We start from the raw sequence: 22,446 nt of genomic DNA, 5'->3' as shown, positions 1-22,446 counted from the left end.
TCTAGTATACTCTCATCTCTCTTTCTTTTCTTTTATGATCTCTAATATACTCTCATCTCTTTTTCTTTTCTTTCCTTCCTTCCTTCCTTCCTTCCTTCCTTCCTTCCTTCCTTCCTTCCTTTCTTTCTTTCTTTCTTTCTTTCTTTCTTTCTTTCTTTCTTTCTTTCTTTCTTTCTTTCTTTCTTTCTTTCTTTCTTTCTTTCTTTCTTTCTTTTTCTGCTGAGGAAACTGGGGTTGAGTAACTTGCCCAGGGTCACACAGATAGAAGTGTTAAGTGTCTAAGACCAGATTTGAACTCAGTTCCTCCTGATTTCAGGGCTGGTGCTCTGTCTACTGTGCCACTTAGCTGCCCCTTACTCTTATCTTTTTTGGCCTCAGTTTCCTAATCTGTAAAGTGAAGAGGTTGGACTCAATGACTGCCAAAATCCATGACAGCTCAAAATCAATGATATTATGAAAGAGGGAAGACTGGGAAGGACTGCTGATAATCCAGACAAAAGACCAAGAGAAAGGCCTCTAGAGGACTGGGTAGCGAAAGACATGGATAACCCCCTAGAAAGGAGAAGCAAGCATGAATAGATGACAAAATCATAGATCTAACCCTGTTTTTGTACAGATAAGGAAACTTAATTTCAAAGAAGTCAAGTGACATGACCAAGATCACACAGGTTCTTTGATGGCTTGGTTGTCCTTCATTTTTTTGTGTGTGTGTGCTTTTTTTAATGTCACAACTCAGTTTCATGGACACCCATCCATATATATATATATATATATATATATATATATATATATATGAATGGATCTAACATTGCTATGCACAGGTGAAGTTTAGTATTTAATCCTTAACTAATGCATCTTAAATCACATTTTTTTTGCTTTTTATTTTCAAAATCCATGCAAAGATAGTTTTCAGCATCCACCTTTGCAAAACCTTGTGTTCCAAAATTTTTTCTCCCTCCCTTCCCTTCACCCCCTCCCCTAGACATCAGGTAATCCAATACATGTTAAACATGTGCAATTCTTTCATACATATTTCCACAATGATCATGCTGCACAAGAAAAATCAGATCAAAAGTCCTTCATTCCTGAAGAGGACAAAAATGATCTCACTATGTTAGAGTCAAGTATAGTGTGTCCAACTGTGGCTGATCGAAGCAATGGGAGCTCTGAAGGTTCGACTACACTAGGGACACAAATAGCCCACATGAACGTTTGGAGTGGAGATGTCCCTAAATTTGCGCATTTCATATTTCTTTTAAGTTACGGCAATTCTGCTTCACTCATAAAGCACGGCGCCTTCTTTGACACAGGCACTCCATGCTGGGAGGTTCTTTGCCAGCGTCTCCCATACCAAGCAATCGATGATGGGGAGTCATGTGATCTTTGACTTGAAACCCACAGCTCTTTCCAGTGCACTACTTAGCCATTTGGTTCCAAGAAACCTTTCATTATTTCCAAGCTTTAGGAAATGGCGGCCCTCTATCATACCCCAGAAAAAATATGGTGAAATGAGCGATCAGGAACCTTCTGTGGATGGCTTTTCAGAAAAGACTGACTGTTCTGTATGGGCCAACAATCGCATGGTGTGATGTCTCAAACAGCGTTACTGCGCTGCCTGGCAGGTTTCTTTAAAACAGGGAAAAGCAGGCAATCTTTCACAGACTCATATATATGTGTGTATGTGTGTGTATATATATCCACAGGCATATAACAATTTATATATAATATATATGTATATACACGCCCACATACGCACATGCATCCTCACACCCATAATCTGTGGGAAGTCTTTTTCCACCATATTGTCAGAGTTATTTTGGAGGGGACATATCGGGTATCTGTGTGTACAAATTTACCCCATGGTACATACCCTGCCCCTCTATACTTCCTCCAAAAAAAAGCCAAGAAGCAATTTAGGCAAAATCAGGGAAAGTGATGTGGTTATAAACTGCATAAGCAAAAATACCCCACCCTCTGACAGAGTTGTTGAAGCACTGAGATAAAAAGGGAGGAAAGAATTGTGCTGGGTGCAGCAGGGGCACTGTGCCATAAGGGACGTGCAGCCTAGCTTGGGGTTTAGAACCCTTTTGCCTGGAAAACACTGTCCTGGAGGCAGAGGAAAGGAGATGGACTGTCATGTAGAGAAAGCAAAGAAGAAAAAGTGTGAATACACACCTAAAGGTGTTTATAAATGCGCAGGACCCTTGGTCTGGAGGAAAATCTTGGGAAACATCCAATCCACCCCCCAAAAAATTTTTTATATGAGGAGACTGAAAGTCTGAGAGGTCACACAATCATAGACTTATGTCTGAAAGAGTTCTCAGAAAACAACTAGCTCAACTCCTGAATTTTACAGATGGGGAAACTGAGGTCCAGGGAAATAAGATGACTTACAGCTAGCAGGGACCAACAATACCAATCCTGTCATGTTAGGGATGAGAAAACTGGAGTCCAAAAATATGAGATAACATTATAGATCATAGAAATAACAGCGGCAAGACGCTGCAAAAGCATCTGGTCCAATCTGGTAGAAAAGGGAACAGTGAGATCCCAGAAGGAGAAATGACTTGCCTAAAGTCACATGAATGGAAAGGGTTAAATTGAACCCAATTTTTCTGGTTCAAGAGTTAGTGTTTTCTGCTCTGCAGCATGATACTGCTGTGGGCATTTAGGGGAATAATCTAGGAAAGATGTCAAAGGCGAATGTAGGGGCAATGTATTCCACTAATTAGAACATTGGTTCTGGAATCAAATGATAAAGCTCTGCCATTTCCTATTAGTGTGACCTTGAGCAAATCTCGCTGCCTCCAGGGTTGTAGTTTGCTTAACCTATAAAATGAAAAAGAAATCCACACTATTAAAAGCCATGTGCAAAAAAATTGGTTCAAATCATCACTAATGACAAATTAAAGCAACTCTGAAGTACCACTTCACACTCATCAGGCTACCAAAGCTGACAAAATGGAAAATGACAAATACTAGAGGGGCTGTGAGAAACCAGTTACCCTTTTGTTTAAGCCATACTGCAAAACAATTGAGAATTGTGCCCCCAAAATCATGATAGCGTGCATGTATCCCTTTGACCCAGAGATACCAAAGGAAGGTCTAAATTTACCAGGGGTCTTCAAACCCACAGGCCAGATGTAGCAGCTGAGGACGTTTAACCCCCTCATCCAGGGCTATGAAGTTTCTTTATTTAAAGACCCACAGAACAAAGTTTTTGTTTTTACTATAGTCCAGCCCTCCAACAGTCTGAGGGACAGTGAATTGACCCCCTATTTAAAAAGTTTGAGGACCCCTGGTCTAAACCTTAAAGAGACCAAACAAGGATAAAAAGGACCTATTTGTACAAAAATATTTCTAGCAGGGTTTGTTGTTGTTGTTTTGGAAGGACAAAGAACTGGAAATTAAGAGAGAGCCCATCAGGTAGAGAACAGCTGGATCACTTATGGCATATGAATGTAATAGAATACTACTGTCCATAAGAAATGATTAAAGAGAGAGTTTTAGAGAAGCCCAGGAAGATCAGAATGAACATATTAACAGAAGAGAATAGAACCAGGAAATGATTTCTAAAACGACACCATTGTAAAGATAAAGGACTTTGAAAGACCTAGAGAATTCTGATCAATGAAATGATTACCCATGATTCTAGAAGAGTGAAAATGAAGCATGCATCCCAGTTCCTGGCAGAGAGGTGATGGACTCAAGATGCAGAATGAAACACTTTTTTTCCCGCAGATGGCCAATGTGGGAATTTATTTTGCTTGACTATTCATATTTGTTACAAGGATTTTGTTTTTCTTTTTTTAGTGGGAAGAAGGAAAAGGGAAGAATAAAATATATAAATTGAAAAAAATCTATCTTTTATAAAATGAAGGGGTTGGATTAGATCATGGCTTCTTAAACTTTTTCCACTTAGGCTTCTTTGCCCGAGAAATTTTTACATGATTCCTAGTATATAAAATAGGTAGACAGATCAAATATCTATTGATAATAAATCAGAATTTCCTGACCCCCACATTCAGTTACCAGACCCCATATGGGTTGTGACCAACAGTTTAAGAAGCTAAGGATTAGATGGCCTCTTAGGTGCCTTAAATCTAGTTACAAATATTTTATACTATTCTAGACAGTATTTTATTTTATGCAATGTATTTTTATTTAATTTATTGCAAATAAATTATATTCTTCTAGCATCCTAGAAGTATCATTATGCCCATTTTACATATAAGGAGGTCCAGAGAAGTGACTTATCGAGGGTCACACACAGCTAATAAATTCTGATGTCACAATCATGAGCTAACAATAATAACGGTGATAATGAAAATTTTAGCTTTCATGAACACAGTGCTTTAAACTTGGCTCAGCTCTTTATATATTCCATATATTATCTCATTTAATCCTCACCACAATCGTGTAAGCCAAGTGTTATTATTATCCCCATTTGACAGATGAGGGAATCAGGCCCAGAGAGGTGACTCATGCTGTGAGGAAGCAGCCAAGCTGGGATTCAAATCCAGGCCTTGTGTCCTCAGCTCTAGGGTTCTTTCCATCCCCCACAGTGCCAATGACTCTCTAAGGGAATGTATAGGAGACACTGCCTCTGTCCAGGCTGCCGGCTTCCCCGTCAGCAAGATGGGGGGGGAGGGGGTTGGTTGGTTAATTCGACATTTTTCTTAGCCCTTGGATTGCTGGGGGAGAAGGAGAGAAGAGAAGGGATGGAGAAGAAAGAAGTTCTGCTCAAATATGACAAACCATTAGCACCACGAGAAACAAGATAATCAAGGCAATCTGTGCACACAGAGCAAGATGATGATGATTAAAGAATCAGGTCATTGGCTTTTAAAAGAGAACCAAAGAACTGGACCATGGATATCTGGATTTAAGCCTGACAGGAGATGGATGATGTGTGTCTATTTGAAGGAAGGCAGTCTTTTTTGTTGTTTTTTAGCAAGGAAATTGAGATTAAATGACTTGTCTAGAGTCACACAGCTAGTGCCTAATAAGTATTCTAGGCTAGATTTGAACTCAGATCCTCCTGACTTCAGGGCTAGTACTCTAGCCAGTGAACCATCTAGTTTCCTCTAAAGAAAGGAGGTCTTGAGAAAGGTATAAAAAGTTTAAGCAGCATGTGTTGTCTACATGATGGCAATAAAAGCTGGAAGAAGGAGGATCTGGGTTCGAATCTTGCCCCATTGCCTTTGGCAAGTCACTTTGAATTTCCCTTCCTCTATAAAGCCAGGAAGTTGGACTAGATAGCCTCTGAGGCAACTTCCAGTTTTAACCATGATCTCTTGCCACCAGCCTTACAGTGGGAAGAGCTGACCCGACAGTCACGAGATCAGGGTTGTGGTCTCTCCTCTAAATGGTACTAATTGAACAATTACTCAACCTCACAGGATCAGTTTAAACTTAATTGACAGAAAGAATAGAAATATTCTTGGCCCCTAAGTTCACTTCTATTTCTAACTCCATCATCTTTTCTGGGTAAGTCTCTGCCTCAGTTTCCTCACCTGTCAAATGAAGGGGTTGGAACTGGTGATTTCTAAGATCCTTTCAAATTCTAAAGCTATGACCTTATGAATTGGAAGAATCAAGAAAAATGGACTCTGAGCGTAACATTAAAGGGACTCAAGGGGTAACCCAGGCATGGAAGACGGCCTGGATAAAGGCTCAGAGGTGGGAGATGACATCCTGTGCACAAGGAATAGTGAGCAGCATCCTGGCTGGGATATAAAGGGTTTGATGGGGAGTAGTATGCAGGAAGCCTTGAGCGATAGCTGAAGGCAGGTTATGATGAGTTTTTAATGCCAGGAGTTACTGCAGCTACTTAGGCAGGGAAGGGATGCGATCACACCTGGACTTTCAAAGTTAGTTGGGCAGCTGCAAGGAGGACAGATTGGAGATGGGAGAGACTGAAGGCAGGGAACCCAATGGAGGAAACTGTGGAAAGAGAAGACAAAAGTCCAACTAGGGTGGGGGCCATGTGAAAGCAGAGATTGGGGGAATGACTAATAATGCAAGGAACAGAAAAGAGAAAACCCTCTGGGCTGACAGATTCCCAAACAGTATCTACAGTGTCACACTCACTAGCTGTGTGACCCTGGGCAAGTCACTTAACCCTATTTGCCTCGGTTCCTCATCTGTAAAATGAGCCGGAGAAAGAAATGGCAAACCACTGCAGTACATCTGCCAAGAAAACCTCAAATGGGGTCACGAAGAGTCAGACATGACTGAAAAATGACTAAACAACAAACAACAATCACAATGTTGGCTGGTCAAACTGTCCAGATATTTAACATAATAGAGAAACAAGCAAAGAGCGAGTGTGGATTCATCTGATACAGGGCCTGCCCCCTCTCAAGTTAACAGCTCCGGGTACTGAAATTAGCTACCTGCTAGCCTGGAAGGGTAATGATCTTCTGCATAAACACATATTTACCCAATTTTTCAGAATGAGCCTTGTTTACTCAACAAGCCCGAATGGCTCATATGGACCCATTAAGTTCCATTGCATCAATCTACAGAGTGGGGCTGGATAATGAATCAGGACCTTGGAGCTATTACTATGCTAATAAGGATGTGTGTAGCCCAAAATATCACCATGCAGAGACAGCAGCCAAATTCCCGGGCACCAGCAGCTTTCAAGCCCTTCCAAACTGCAGCTCCAGCTCCGTTGGGTTGGGTTGGGAAGGGAAGGCCCGCCTAAGTGAGAGCCTGCCTACCCAGCTTCCCTTTCCAAAAACGAAGCGATGCTTGACTTATTCGGGTATAAAGATGCAGAGAAAAAACAGAAACCTACCATGTTCACGCGTGTACGCCTGGGCGATTTGATCCGTTAGCACGGGGAGCAGGTGGGGATTTTCCCCCCAGTATAACATCCAATGACAGCCCCAGAAGCCTCGAAAACCGCTGGCACCAAAGAGTTTAGAACAGTGTTTCACTGAAAAAATCGGGAAAGATAATTTCCCCTTAGGCTGGAGCTGGGAGCAATTTCTTCACACCCACTCCCTCAAACCCCAAGTTAAATAATAACCCGCCATAAAAGGAGCAAAATAAAAATGAAATGAAATCATAGGAGCCAGAGCTGGAAAGGACCTCTGAGATGCTCTGTCTACTCTCCATCCTTCATGTTACAGATGAAGACGCTGAAGTCCAAGGAGGGTTTGTCCAAAATTAGACACAATATGGTTAAGGAGCACGGTCAGGAGCTGAACTCAGATCCTGGGACTACAACTCTGTCTCCCTCCTGTTTGAAATTTCTCTTCCCCTTTGGTTCTGACCCTGGAGCTGCCCCACCCCATCCTATATCCCAACCCCAATCCTTCTTCTCCCTCCCCAACATCTTCACTTCTTTTCCCATCAAGCTAGGTTGTTGACCTTTCCACCTCAACTCATTCTCCAGCTACGGTGCAATAGTTGCTGCAGGCATCCACAATCCCATCCCCCAACTTCCTAATGGCCAGATAGCCACACTGTGGAGGTCCCGTTTTATTTCCAGAACTGTGTTCCCCTTGGATCTCCTCTGAAAGCCTATGTTCTCACACAGCTCTGCTTTCCAGGGTTTAGCATGTCAGCTCTTGAGAGCAGGGACTTCAATTATCTGGCATAATTTTATTTATTGAAAAGCGCCATGTACACTTTACAAGCGCCGTATAAATATTTAATAATAATAAAATGCTAACAGACCCTTAACAAGGAGAGTGCTGGCCTGCTCCCCCATCTGTATGTGTGCACGTCTATGTCTCTATCTAGAGCGATGTACGCGGGGAGCTGGACGTGCACACATGTGCACACACAAACACACACACACATACCCACAGACTGGGCAAGAGGCAAGAAACACATATTTTAATTCCAGCAGGAGAATTCACAAATAATGCTTTATAAATGTCCCAGATCTCCTTCTCCGCTGGTATAAACCCTGGAGTGCTTATCCCAGCTCTCCTCTTGTGTGCATCCCCCTCCCAAGACACACTGAAGTAAAAATAGACAAAAGAAATCAGTTCTTAAATCCTTGGGGAGCCCTCCCTCTCAAAGACTTTTCTTAAGTCCTTCCCATGCTCCCTCATGAAGTGAAGCTAAGTTCTGGTCAGCCAAAGTGGCAAATTTTAGTCCAGAATTTTCTGAGATTGCAGGATAATGTCAACTAGAAAAGCTTTCACATCTCCATTTTCTTCATTCATTTGGACTGTAAAAAAGGAGGATTGCTCTCAGAACATTATGTATCATTTATTCATTCAGACTTCGTTAAAATGAGTTCTGTTCTCAAAGGATTATATTTTGTTCATTCATTCATTCAGACTTTGTTAAAAAGGAGAACTGCTCCCAGAGTGTGATGTATCATTCATTCACTCACATTCATTCAGCATTCGTTAAAAGGAGTTCTCTTCTCATAGAATTATATTTCATTCATTCGGACTTTGTTAAAAAGGAGAACTGCTCTCGGCATGTCAGGTATCGTTCACTCATTCATTCAGACTTCGTTAAAAGGAACTCTGTTCTCAAAGGATTATATTTCATTCATTCATTCGCATTTTGTTAAAAAGGAGTACTGTTCCTTTTTGTTCTCTATCATTTATTCATTCATATTCATCCATTCAAACTTTAAAAACTAGTTCTGCTCACAAAGTTATGTACCATTTATTCATTCACATTCATTTGTTCATTCACTCATTTAGATTTCATTAAAAAGGAGGTCTTCTCTGAGTGTTATACATCATTGATTCATTAGTCACTTGTTCATTCATTCACTCATTCTGACTTCGTTAAAAAGGAGTTCTTCTCTGAGTGTTACATATCATTTATTTATTCCTAGTCACTTGTTCATTCACTCATTCAGACTTTGTTAAAAAGGAGTTCTTTTCTGAGTGTTATATATCATTTATTCATTCATAGTCACTTGTTCATTCATTCACTCATTCTGAGTTCGTTAAAAAGGAGTTTTTCTCTGAGTGTTATGTATCATTTCTTCATTCATAGTCACTTGTTCATTCACTCATTCTGACTTCGTTAAAAAGGAGTTCTTCTCTGAGTGTTATATATCATTTATTCATTCATAGTCACTTGTTCGTTCACTCATTCAAACTTTGTTAAAAAGGAGTTCTCTGAGTGATACATATCATTTATTCATTCAGTCACTTGTTCATTCAGACTTCATTAAAAAGAAGCTCTTCTCTGAGTGTTACATATCATTTATTTATTCCTAGTCACTTGTTCATTTACTCATTCAGACTTCGTTAAAAAGGAGTTCTCTAAGTGTTACATATCATTTATTCATTCATAGTCACTTGTTCATTCATTCAGACTTCATTAAAAAGGAGTTTTCTGAGTGTTATATATCATTTATTCATCCAGTCACTTGTTCATTCACTCATTCTAACTTCATTAAAACGGAGTTTTCTGAGTGTTACATATCATTTATTCATTCATTGTCACTTGTTCATTCACTCATTCAGATGTTGTAAAAAAGGATTTCTGCTCTGAGTGTTATATGTATCATTCATTCATTCTTTCTTTCAAACATTTAAAAAAGGAATTCTGCCGTCAGGGATGATGTCTTGTTCATTCATTCATTCAACAAACATTGATCAGATGTCAATTGGGGGAAGGAGGTTGCAAAATAAAAAGACAAAAGTTACTACTTTTGTGGAGCTCAATCTAGTAAGGGAATAAGACAGTAATACAAAATTCTTACATCCAACATTATAAAATAAGCAAATTAAGGAGCTATACCACAAAGTGTGAGAATTCAGTAGGAAGCATTTTGGGAAGAGGGGAGATCAATGATGTCTTTGTGGAAGAGGGAGCATTTGAACTAGACTTTAAAGGATGGAAAGGCACTAAACAAAGAGATAAGGGTATTCCATGCATAAGAAGGCATCATGACACCAAGTCCTGGAGGTGGACATCCATCCTGGTTAGTTCTGCTGTGGACTAGTCTAGGGTGACTACAGTGGGGTCCTTGGAAAAGCCAAAGGAGAAATGTTCTGAGTTAAAAGCTATTTCTGTTTTTCAAAAACCAAGTTTTCCAGTTAATATGTTCAGCCTATGGAGGCAGCGTGACAAAATGGATAGAGTACCAGGATGAGATGGGCTCAAATACTGCTTATGCTATGTACTAACTGTGTGACACTGCTCAAGGTGATTCAGCTCTCAGTCTCTCTAGAACTCAAAGTGACAAGAGATGGAGGAGGAAATGTCCACAGTGGGAGTTGTCAATGCCTTCGATGTCTTAGGTCTGGACCAAACATCCTGCTTGATGTGGTCAACAATCATTTGGGCTGTATCTCAGAGCTAGAACACTAATAATTGCAGTAGTAATGTTGGGATGAAAAGGCAGCATGGGAAATCAAGAGTCTTGAATTCCGAGGCAGAAACACATGAGTTTAAATCCTGCCTCCATCACTTACTAACTAGTTGCAGGACTTTGGGTAAGTCAACATATCCAAGCCGTTCTTTAAGACAATATAATGACAAATTGCTGATAAGTTTCAACTGAGGAAATTTCCCCATTAGAAATTCCCCATATTGATGACATCACAGGTTGTTCAGATCCCATTCATCCCACAAAACAAAGATAATTACGTAGCGATTTAAGGTTTACAATTATTATTACTTACAATTATGTAGCAATTAAGTACTTTCAACTATTCCTCACTACACACATTATCTCATGTGAACATACTTAAGACATACTACTTAAGTATGTTAACTTACTTCATAAACAACTTAAGAAGAGTTACAAGTAATTATGATCCTCATTTTACAGATGAAGAAACTGAGGCACTAACTTTGTGACATCGGGTAAGTCACTTAAGTGTCACAAAGCTAGTGGAGGTGAGATCTGAATTCAAGTTTTCCTGGTTTCAAGATTAGCATTGTTTTGAGGGGGAGGAAGGGCAATTGAGATTATATGACTTGTCCAGAGTCACACAGTTAGTAAGTGTCTGAGGCTGAATCTGAACTCAGGTCCTTCTGACTCCAGGGCCTGTATTCTACCCATTACATCACATAGTTGTCTCTAAAAATTTTTTCCAAGTATTTTTTTCTCAATAATCCATTTTCCCCAAATACATATAAATATAGTTTTCAACATTCACTTCTACAAGACTTTGTGCTCCAAATTCCCCCTGCTCCTTCCTCCATCTTCCCCCTTCCCACTGGCTGCAAGCAATCCAATAAAGGTTAAACATTTGGCACTCTTTTAAGCAAGGTTTTGAAACCTTTTTTGTGTCAAGGACCCTTATGGCAATCCCTTCCCGGAATCATTTTTTAGAATTCATTATTCAAGGTAATACTAAATTTCACTTAGAAGTCGATAAAAATAAAGATGTAATATTTTCCCCATGCAAGTTCACGGAGACCCAAAATCTACCTGCAAACTCCATGGGGGTCTGTGCATCCCAAGGAAGAACCTCTGGCTCTTAAGTAATATTATCAACTGAGTCTTTCTGACCTATCATATCTTCTCTCTGACTAAGGGAAAGGTTCAGCTGGGTCTGGCTATTTCCTTCATTAGTCTCCTCATTTCTCTGTCTTCCCTCCTTCAGTTAGCCCCATTTGGAATATCTAACCTTAACAATTGTCCCTATTTAGAATACCCAACCTTACCAGTTGTCCCCATTTGGAATACCCAACTCTTCTGATGTTCTTAAAATACCACACTTCCTTCAAAGATTAGCTCATAACCCATTTTTTTTTTTACAAAAGGCTTTCTCTGCCAAGTCCAGGGGAGATTCAAATCATCATCCAAGGAATTCCTACAAAGTTTAAAGGCATCACCACACAAGCCAGCTTTGGATTATATACAGCATCGTGTGATTGTCTAGGTTCTTTCTGAATATGATTGGTTTCCCCAATGCAGTGATATATACTCAACAATTCCTAGCATAGAGCTAGCCACAGCAAGCATTCGATAAATAATTATTGATTGGCCTTGTTATTGTAAGAGAGCATCAATCTATTTGGATTGGGAGAAAAAAAAAAGGATGTCAGGGCTTGGGGGATCCTAGAAGAACTGACAGAGCTGGGATTGATGGCATATGCCCGTAACCCCAGGTACCAGGGAGACTGAGGCTGGTGGATTGCTTGGGCTCAGGAGTTCTAAATTGCAGTAGGACTGAATGCATTTGAATGCACTAGGCCTGGCACTAATACGGGCCCCAATAGGCTACCTAAGGAGAGATGAACAAATCTAGGTTAGAAGTAGAACTAGACAGCTGATCAAAACGGGATTGGTCTATGACGAATACTCTACTTCCATCCTGCATGAGACTGGGAGACTTAGTCCCCAGACTAGAAATGGGAGGGACCTAAGCCAGAGGATGTCAGAGGTGAGAGGGGCCTTAGAAAAGGGGGTGTCAGGGCTGGGAGGGGGCTTAGAACAGGGGGTGTCAGGGCTGGGAGGGGGCTTAGAATAGGGGATGTCAGGGATGGGAAGGGCCCTTAGAACAGGGGGTGTCAGAGCTGAGAGAGACTTTAGAATAGGGGCTGTCAGAGATGGGAGAGGGCTTAGAACAAGGGATGTCAGGGATGGAAAGGGCTTTAGAACAGGAAATGTCAGAGCTAGGAAGGGCCTCAGAACAGGGGATGTCAGAGATGGGAGGGATATATAGTGTGTGTATGTATACACATATCTATATATACATAGATACATATATAATAAAGAGAGATCGGTAATAGATGGATGAGTGTGTAGCTGAATGCATGGGTAGATAGATGGATAGATGGATGGATATTTAGACGGATGGATGGATGGTTGACTGGCTGGCTAGATAGATAGATGGTATATATGGGACATGTTCTGACCCTGCTTTTCATTCATATAGGGAATTCTCAATCAAAGTAGATGGGAAGTAAATATATGTAAATATGTGTATACCTACATAAAGGGTCATTTTTTTTTTACATGAGGAAGGCACTCTCTCTTCTCTCTACTTTTTTCTCTCTTTTATCTCTTGTCTCCTTGACTCTGTCCCAAGGCACCAGCCTCAGAGAGCTGTCCAGAGTTCTGAGATGTTCAGTAGGTCTAGAGACTCCCTCCACTGGAAGCACCATGCAACCCATTTATAACTGCATTGGAAGATGCTCATATATTGGACCACTTGCCATCTAGGGGAGGGGGAGGGAAAAACTGGAACACAAGGTTTTGCAAGGGTTAATGTCGAAGAATTATCCATGCATATGTTTTATTTTTTTTTAATTTAAATTTTATTTTATTTAATAATAACTTTGTATTGACAGAATCCATGCCAGGGTAATTTTTTACAACATTGTCCCTTGCACTCGCTTATGTTTTGATTTTTCCCCTCCCTCCCTCCACCCTTCCCAAGATGGCAAGCAGTCCTATATATGTTAAATATGTCATGCATATGTTTTAAAAAATAAAAAGCTTTAATAAAAAAAAGTGTTCAAGATCACGGAGGCTAATAGACTCTTCTAGGATCACATCCCCTTTATGCTTCACAGGCGGGACTTGAACCCAGCCTCACACTCTAGCCAATATTGCACTCTGTTTCCCTCTCATAAGCTTCTGCACATAATAGATGCTTCATAAATCTTTACTGAATAGCAGGGGCACCTACCCGGAGGCTACAACCCTCAAAAGAGACATCATACTATAGATGCCAGCTGCAGGAGTTAAACCCACTTCAATGAACACCAGACCTTGCTTACAGGAGGAGTTTAATAAATGTGGGTTGGCTTCCAGCCATTTGCCAAACTCTACCTCCCAATGGCTTATATCTGTTTCCTTCATTCCTCTCCCCTTGCCCCCAATCTAGCGTGACCCTTATTACTTCTTGCTGGAACTAATACAAAAGCCTCTTCATTGATCTCCTTGTTACCAGCCTTTCTTTTGCTATGGGCATAAACGGCTCTGACAAATTCATTTTCCAAAAGCACAACTCTGACTGTATCATTTCTCAGCTCAAAGACAATCAATGGCTCCCTACTGTCTACTGAATTATACTAACACTCTTTAGATTGGCCCATTTAGACCCTCTCCCATATGGTCTCAAATTAGCTTTCTAGTCATATTCCTCAGTCAATCAAATCAACATATCAATAAGCTATTGGGTTCTGAGTTAAGCGCCAGGGATGCAAAGACAAAATGAAACAGCCCTTGTCCTCAAAGAGCTTATATTCTTAAGGGAAAGTGGAAACTACATAGACCCAGATAAGTACATAGAAAACAGACAAAGAGATACAAGATTACCAAGGAGTAGAGAGGAGGTTAATGCAGGAGGGAGGGAAGGAAGAAAGGACCTCCAGGAGGAGGCGGTACTAGAGCCAGAATGGATTAGAGTAAGCGCTTATTAAGTGACCTAGTGTGTGTTGGATGCTGTGTTAAGTGCTTTGCAAATATTACTGCATTTGATCTCACCTCAGGATATCAGGGATTAAAAGAGGCCAAAGGGAAAGGATTTGAGCCACAGAGAAACTAGTTTATCCACCATTCCCTGAATATATCTTTTTGTTTTGTTTTTGCTGAGGCAATTGGGGTTAAGAGTCTCATCTAGGGTCATCCGGCTAGTAAGTATTAAGTATTTGAGGTCACATTTGAACTCAGGTCCTCCAGACTTCAGGGCTGGTGCTTTGTCCACTGTGCCATCTAGCCGCCCCCTTAAATATAGCTTTTTTTTTCTTTTTTGCTTTCTTACCTTTATTTACAATATTCCCTGTATCTGATGTGCCCTCCTTGAAGTCTGTCAAAATTACTCTTGATGAGGAAACTTCATTCACTCATAATATGTATGTATGAAAAAATGTACATGGGATTGTGTCTGTGTGTAAATAATAATAATATTGACCATGGATGTCATGCCTTAAATTTTTACAAAGCATTTTACAAATATGATCTCATTTGAGCCTCCCAACAATTCAACAAGTCAGTCTTATTATTCTTTCTATTTTTACAGATGAGAACACTGAGGCTGTGAGAGATTAAATGATTTGCTGAGTCGCCTTTCTACTAAATATGTGAGGCAAGATTTAAACTCGGGTCTTCCTGGATCCATGTTCTAAGGCCCATACTGGAAATTTTCTTCCTCTTCATCCCTGCCTCTAGAAGTCCTTACTTGTTTCAGAGCCCAGCTTGGGCCCATCTCCACCCAAGGTCTTCTCTTTTTTGTACTCCTTTCTCTCTTGCCCAATTGTCAGTTCCTTTTCTCTTCATGTTACTTCATATGCCTTTGTATATGTCTATTTGTGAAACAAAAAGTCACAAGTGGTTACCTATCTCAGGAGAATGTAAACTCTTTCAAGGTAGAACTGTTTTGTTTTTTCTTTGTATCCAGTTAGTGTATAGTGCCTGGCACAAAACAGACATTATGAAGAGAGAGAGAGAGAGAGAGAGAGAGAGAGAGAGAGAGAGAGAGAGAGAGAGAGAGAGAGAGAGAAAGAGAGAGAGAGAGAGAGAGAGAGAGAAGGAGGGAGGGAAAGAGGGAAGGAGGGAGGGGGGAGATAGGGGAGGAGAAAAAGGGAAAGAAAGAGGGAGGGAGAGAGAAGAAGGAAGAGAAAGGAAGGAAGGGAAAAAAGGATAGATGTGTGGATAGGAAGGAATAAAGAAAGAAATGGAGAAAGGAAGAAAGAAGAATAAACAAGAAGAAAGAAGATGGGTGGATAGAAAGAAAGAAAAAAGAAAAGGAAAGAAAGAAAAAAGACATGGATGGATAAATAGATATCTCTTGGATTTATTGAATTGAATGAATTTCTGCCACTGTCCAACAGCCTGTTTTTATTCTCAAATAGTCTCTATTGTGTCACTGTCCTAGAGCCATCCTGAGCTACACAAAGAGAATCCTCCTGTCAATCAGTTCCCACCTCCTGGGGGCTTTCCTTGGGGCTCTATAACCCCAGGAGGGAAGGAAGAACAGAGAATCCAATGCAAAGATTTCCTCTAGAAATTTAATTGAATCCAGGTCACTACTGTCCAGCTTTCTCACTACATTGTCTCTCTTAATATCCCCATCTCACTTAGGAACCATAACCATAGGATCACAACTCTAAAGTGGAAGGGGACCTCTAGTTCAACTCCCTCACTTTATGAGAGAATGGTGGCAGTAAAGTGACTTACCCAGGATCATGGGGCAGCAGTGATAGCTGTTTCCGTCTGAACAGCTCCCCCATACTCCCAGGTCTCCCAGAGCCTGTTCCCACCCAGTGCCAAAGCTACAAGAAGTCCACAGCTTTTGGATCAGTCATTCTTTAAGTATGGACAAGCTGCCCAGGACAGAGAGCAAGGCTGGGCATTGAGAAGGAGAAGCAGGGGTAGTTTCCAATGTTCTTCCAAGCAGGCCCCTGTTTCCCTACACTTCAAAATCCAAAGGGGACTTTACGGGGAGAACTACAATGCCTGCTTCTGGGAGGAGAGTGCACACCAGAAATGGAAAGAGTGTTCCCATGTCCTCTGCTCCCTTAAGACACTTAGAACATTGTGGTCTCTGACAAGCAATAGCTTCTGGGATACATGGCTGGGGGTGAAAAGAGAGGAAAGCTCTGGATTTGGAAGAATGGGACCATGGTTCCAATTTCTACTCTGCCACTGTGTGACTTTGGCCACATCACTTAACAGCTTCCTTATTGGTAAAAGTCAGCCAACATGTATTTATTAATTACTATATTCTAAATACTAAGAATAGAAATAGGAGCAAAAACAAAAGCAGTCCCTGCCCTCGAGGAGTTTATATTCTAACTGAGGGGACAACACTTAGAAAGAAGCTAGAGGGAACTAAGAGGGAAGGTGCTCCACTCTGGAGCATGATAGCAACTCAGACTGTGGAGTGCTTTAATAGGAGACTTTTGGACTATTAGACTGGAAGCCTTCTGAGGGCAGGGATTGTCTATTGCCTCTTTTTGTATCCCCAGTTATTAGCCCAGTGTCTGGCGCATAGTAGGTGCTTAATAAATGTTTCTTTATTGACTATAAGAGTTCTGAAGCCCCTGAGGAAATAGCAAGAGACTGTGAAAAATACTACATTGACTCAAAGGTTCAAATACTGATTCTTGAGGGATAGAATATCCTTTGTCTTTGTATGCCTTTTTTTGGGTACAATCATGTCTGACTTTTCAAGTCCCCATTTTGGGGTTTTCTTGGCAGAGATATAGGAGTGGCTTGCCATTTCCTTCTCTACTCATTTCACAGATGAGGAAACTGAGGTCAACAGTTAAGTGACTTGTCCAGGATCATTATTGTTTGATATTGTCTGTAATCAATTCTTTCTGATTCCAGATTCAGCACACTACCCTGCATCATCTAGCTGTCCAATAAAGAGAAAATAAAAGAGAACCTTAGGGGTGAAGAAATTGGGGGGGGGGGTGATTTGGGCAGGGAGGAAGAACAGGAAGAGTATCCTGCAGAAAATCAGATTTGAGATGAAACTTAAAGAAATTCCAGGAAATGAAGGGTTGCAGGTGAGGATCCAGGGAGTTTCAGACACAAAAAATCACAAGTAACATAGATACAGAGAGAGGAAATGTGTGGCTGGCTCATGGACTGTGTGCAAAGCAAGAAAGAATAAGATAATAGAAAGAAAGGACAAGCCAGGCTACCGCAAGTTTAAAGTATCAAACAGAAGGACTTTAGAGTTGATCCTGGAAGCAATAAGAACTGACACTGGGGTTTCCTGAATTGGGGAGAGTGGCTATGATTGGTCAGATCGGCACTTTGGAAAGAGCACTTTGACAGCTGATTGGAGGATGGATTGAAGTGCATAGTCTCGAGACAGGGAAACCAATTGAGAATACTTACAAAGTCCAGTTGTGAGGTAACGAAGGCCTGAACAAAGATGGCAGCTGTGAGGTTAAGGGAATGGGGGGACATGAGAAGATTTTGCTCCTGCCTGGATCGCAGCCCCTATTTTTTTTTCATTTGCCAAAGGGAGAATGGCTTAGTAACCTCCAAAGTCACTTCAAGCTCTATGTGAACCCACAAGTCACTTCACCCTATTTGCCTCAGTTTCCTCATCTGTAAAATACACTGGAGAAGAAAATGGTGAACCATCCCATTCTCTCTGCCAGGAAAACTCCTAAATGGAGTCTGGATCTACAATCTTAAATCCATTTCCAGACCCCTTAGACAGGAGTCAAGCACCCTGTTAGATCTGTGCCCTTTCTGGGCAGCCAGCACAGTACCACTCACCCTGTGGGTGTCTACAAAAAGCCCGCTGATTGAACTGGCCTCACATGGAACCTTAGGATCGATCACTTAGTCCAGCCTGGCCAGGCACCCCTCCTACAATCTACCTGACATGATCAACCTGCCTCTGCTTGAAGTCATTCAATAAGAGAGATCCATTACCGCCTACTCTGGACAGCTCTCCTGGCCGGGAAATCCTGCCTATAATTTCCACCCTATTACTACTAGTTCGTCTTTCAGGGTTCAACCGAGCAATAATGGCGAATGAGTCCGATTCTTCTTTCTTTTGAGTCGAAGACAACTGAAAACCAAAAAAAAAAAAAAGCTACAAAATTTTGACTAGTTCCCCACCTTACACGATTTACTCCCATTCTCCTTCCTATCTGTTCTGCGAAAATCTCCCCCTCTTTCCCCCAGCCAAGGGAATAAGGCAAAGAAAAACCCTCCCAAGATCACCAATTTAAAGTGAAGTAAAATCTCCATCCCCCTACTTTCCTCAGTACCTAATAATCACACTTGTGTGAAGCTGATGCTCTACATAGCAAAAAGGATAAAAAAAACCCCTATCCTTGGAGAGAGGAACAATCAGACAACTTTTAAGATCGTGGAGCATTAAGGCATTCCCAATTGGGTTTACTAATCAAACAGCCAAATCCTTCATAACCCACCAATCCCTACAGGGCAATTAAATCCTTCCCCTTTAAAATACTTGCCACACTGTCTGGGGACAGGAGAGAGAGGAATTTTTTTTTATTTTTTTATTTTTTTGCAAAATTCATTTGATAAATTAACCAGGGGAAAAAGAAAGGAGTGAATCAAGCTTTGTTCTTTTCATTTTTTTTAATTACGGAATTCACAATGCCTGAATAATGTTTAATAAGAATGATGAAAATTCCTAACAGTATTACAACACAACTGAAAAGAATTAACCTGGTTACCGTGAAAAATTGCATATTTAATTAAGAACAGAGAGTTCAAAACTATCCAGAGATTTCAAAAGTGCTTTTGCCTAAGGGGCTAAATTACATGCTTGCAGGGTTGCTAACAGAGTTACTCGTACAATCATTACCCAAGCGTCCCCATTAAGTGACAATGGGCAGATGACATTAAATTCATTTCAAAAGCAACAGGGGCTGAAGCATTCACTTGGGTAGTTTAAGGAAAAGCAACAACCCTGCTGGTACAAATCAGACCCCTTGTTGATAAAGGCAATAATTAAAGAATAATGTTAATTAGCTGCTTTTATTTGAAGGGAAGTATGGTAGCTGGAGACCTTCCAGACGCTACTCCGATACCTAACTGTTCTGTATAATAATCTTCCTCATGGAAGATGAAAAGGCCCTTTTTCTGGAGCTGGAAGGAGCTTAGTGCTACTTGGGTACCTGCTGGCTCAATGAGGACCGAATCGTTCCCTGAGCTCCCACTCAGCAGAGACTTTAAAAAAAAAAGGCAGCTTTTCTATAAGCTGTTAGCACTTTCCCTCCCACCCCCTCGAAAAGAAGTTTGTCATGGAGTGTGTGCGATGAATCATTGACCCACCTGAGGGACTTGACATGAAATGCAGGGATGTAACTTAAGGAAGACCACGTCGGTCCAACCTTGTCCAGCAGACCTTCAAGAGGAGAACCCAAGAACCAGCGAGCCGATTCTGAGACTGAGAGGAACTTTCTCCCAGAGGGCTTGGCTAGCCGGCTCCCATTCGCCTCACCCTCCCCTTTCAGGGGAATCTCTCACCTCCACTCCTTCTTTCCTCCAAGGGGTTGTCAACATACCGGGGAAGAGTCAGGAGTAATTTTAAAAGGCACAGAATCATAAATTTTTCCTTTCTGGCAAACTGATCAAAGGCCTTCCCCGGGATTTGGACGACTGATCTGACGGCAGGTGAGGAACCATTGTCCCAAAGGAGAACAGAGCAAAAGATACGATGACTCCTTCTGCTATTCAGCTTCCATCAAAGGGACTCTCGCGCCATTATTGCTCAGCTGAGTCCCGAAGAACAGAACCAGCAGACAAGGGTGGAAATTATAGGCAGGATTTCCCAGCCAGGAGAGCTGTCCAGAGTGGATGGTAATAGATCTCTCTTATTGAAGGGCTTCATCAGAGGCAAGTTGTACAAGGGATGTCCAGTCAGGCTGGACTAACTGAGATTCGATATGAGGTCAATTCAATCCATGGGCTCTTTGTGGAGCAAATGGCTCTATGCAGGCTTCCCAGCAAGGGGCACGGGTCTAACAGGACCCGACTCCTGCCTGAGGGGCTTGGAAGTAGATTTAAGATTGCAGATTCGGAGCTAAAAGGAATCTCAGAGGCCATATGGACCAAGTGAAGCCCAGAGGGATTAAAAATCTTGTAGCAAGGCTGAGATGTGAACCCTAGGTCCTTTGATTAAGATTTGTGGGAGAGCAAGAAGGAAGAGTCTAGTTAAAGAGAAAAATAAAATGGATTCTCCTTTTCCAGATGGGTAAACCCAGAGACAGAGCCTTTAGTAACTAGTCCAGAAGAGGCCAGGTTGGGCCTAGAATCTCCCAATTCCCAGCTCCACGGTTTTCCACTTGACCTTTTCCCCCTTCCCACCAACAGCATAGAGCCTAATTAGGACATCAAGTCAACCCAATCATGAGGAACCACGTGATCCGGGTCATTATCTTACAAAATGAGATCCTATTTTTCAAGTGCTTTGTGAACCTTAAAGCTATAAATACAAGCCAGCACATCAGGATAACAGTCATTGTTGTTGGCGGCCTAACCCCCACTAGGCTCGCTGCACAGGCGTCAGTTTGGGGAGACGGGGATGCCCATCAGAGATCACAGATTTAACCTTAAAGGGATCTTAGGGGTCATCCAGTACCAGACTTTGCTTGACAGGAAGGGAAACTGAGGTACAGGCAGTGAAGTGACTTGGCCAGGTCATCCTAGGAAATGTCAGTAGCAGAATTTGAATCAGGACCCCATGATTCTGCATCCATTTCTTTTTTTCTAATAACTCATCACTATTAATAATTATTATTTCTTCTACCCTATAACCAGCCTGTGTTGAAGCTGGGAACCAAAGCTTTCCAGCCCCACTATTTGGTGACTGTCACCTCAGAAGTTGTGCCTCTTGATTACAAGGCAGGGAGGATAAGAAGGGGCTCCCAGCCTCAGATAGAGACCAAACCCAGCATCCCTTTCTTCTCGGGGGCCACCAGCCCCTCCACCGGCAGCCCCCCAGCTCCTGTGGGCTCTTGCAGGCCTCTCCCATCACAAGACACTCACATCTAGGATTTTTTTTAATTTTAAGAGATGAATTTCACTAAGTAGGGCACGCTCCTGCTTAGCTCTCTGAGCACGGGGCCTCTGGGACCTTCCGACTGGAATTCCCTGCTCAGAGAGGCCAAGGAGTTTGCCCTGGGAGAGGAAGCAAGAGCGAGAGGGGAATGGGGAGAGGATCCAGGAGAGGAACGGCACATGCCCATCGCCTACCTGTCGGGGAGCAGCCTCCTTTATTTCATCTTGGGCATCTGAGGCTGGCTCTCCAAAGTGGGAATCAGGGCCTGCTCTGCGGAGCTGAGAAAGTACATACGGCAGAAGACGACTCAAAGAGAAGGACCTCCATCATCTTCGTTTTAGAAAGTGGAAATCTAGAGCTTGGAAAGGAGGGGGGAATGGGCCAGTGTCCTACAGAATGCATGAGAAGACGGCTTCTCTGATGACCAAGGCAGTGTTCTCACCAGCACACCCAGGAGGGACCTTCCATGTTGTTATAACCTCGTCCAGTCTCCTATAGCAGGTGCTTGTTACTGCTTTTAACATCGAACCGCCAAGCCCAGAAAGATGCTGGAAAATAGAATCCCAGAAATGAGAGGGACCTTAGAAAAGAGACCATTGGGAAGTCCTTAGAACAGAGAATGCCAGAGCTGGGAGGGGTCTTAGAACATGGGGTATAAGATCTGGGAGGGGTCTGAGAACAGGGAATGTTAGGGCTGAGAGGGATCTTAGAACAGGGAATGTTACAGCTGGGAGGGGTCTTAGAACAGGGAATGTTAGGGCTGGGAGGGGTCTTAGAACATGGGGTGTAAGATCTGGGAGGGGTCTGAAAACAGGGAATGTTAGGGCTGGAAGGGGTCTTAGAACGGGGGATATCAGAGCTGGGAGGGGTCTTAGAACATGGAGTATAAGAGCTGGGAGGGGTCTTAGAACAGGGAATGTTAGGGCTGGGAGGGATCTTAGAACGGGGGATGTCAGAGCTGGGAGGGGTCTTAGAACATGGGGTGTAAGATCTGAGAACAGGGAATGTAAGGGCTGGGAGGGGTCTTAGAACAGGG

General features: G+C 42.0%; 1 protein-coding gene across 3 annotated transcripts in view; it reads right to left on the bottom strand.

Moving 5' to 3' along the window:
• CUX2 (cut like homeobox 2) overlaps positions 1-22,446 on the bottom strand; it is a 384,154-nt gene that overhangs the window by 334,328 nt on the left and 27,380 nt on the right. For all 3 annotated transcript variants that reach the window (XM_051972782.1, XM_051972780.1, XM_051972781.1), the window contains exon 2: positions 6,806-6,946. In XM_051972782.1, the coding sequence (XP_051828742.1) occupies positions 6,806-6,808 (3 nt within the window). In that variant the 5' untranslated portion in view covers positions 6,809-6,946. The remainder of the gene's footprint in view (positions 1-6,805; positions 6,947-22,446) is intronic.

This window comes from Antechinus flavipes, chromosome 1 (assembly GCF_016432865.1).
Source record: "Antechinus flavipes isolate AdamAnt ecotype Samford, QLD, Australia chromosome 1, AdamAnt_v2, whole genome shotgun sequence".
In the NCBI taxonomy this organism is placed as follows: Eukaryota; Metazoa; Chordata; class Mammalia; order Dasyuromorphia; family Dasyuridae; genus Antechinus; species Antechinus flavipes.
The sequence above is the reverse complement of the archived record's forward strand: the minus strand, read 5'-3'. Positions and strand labels throughout refer to the sequence as shown.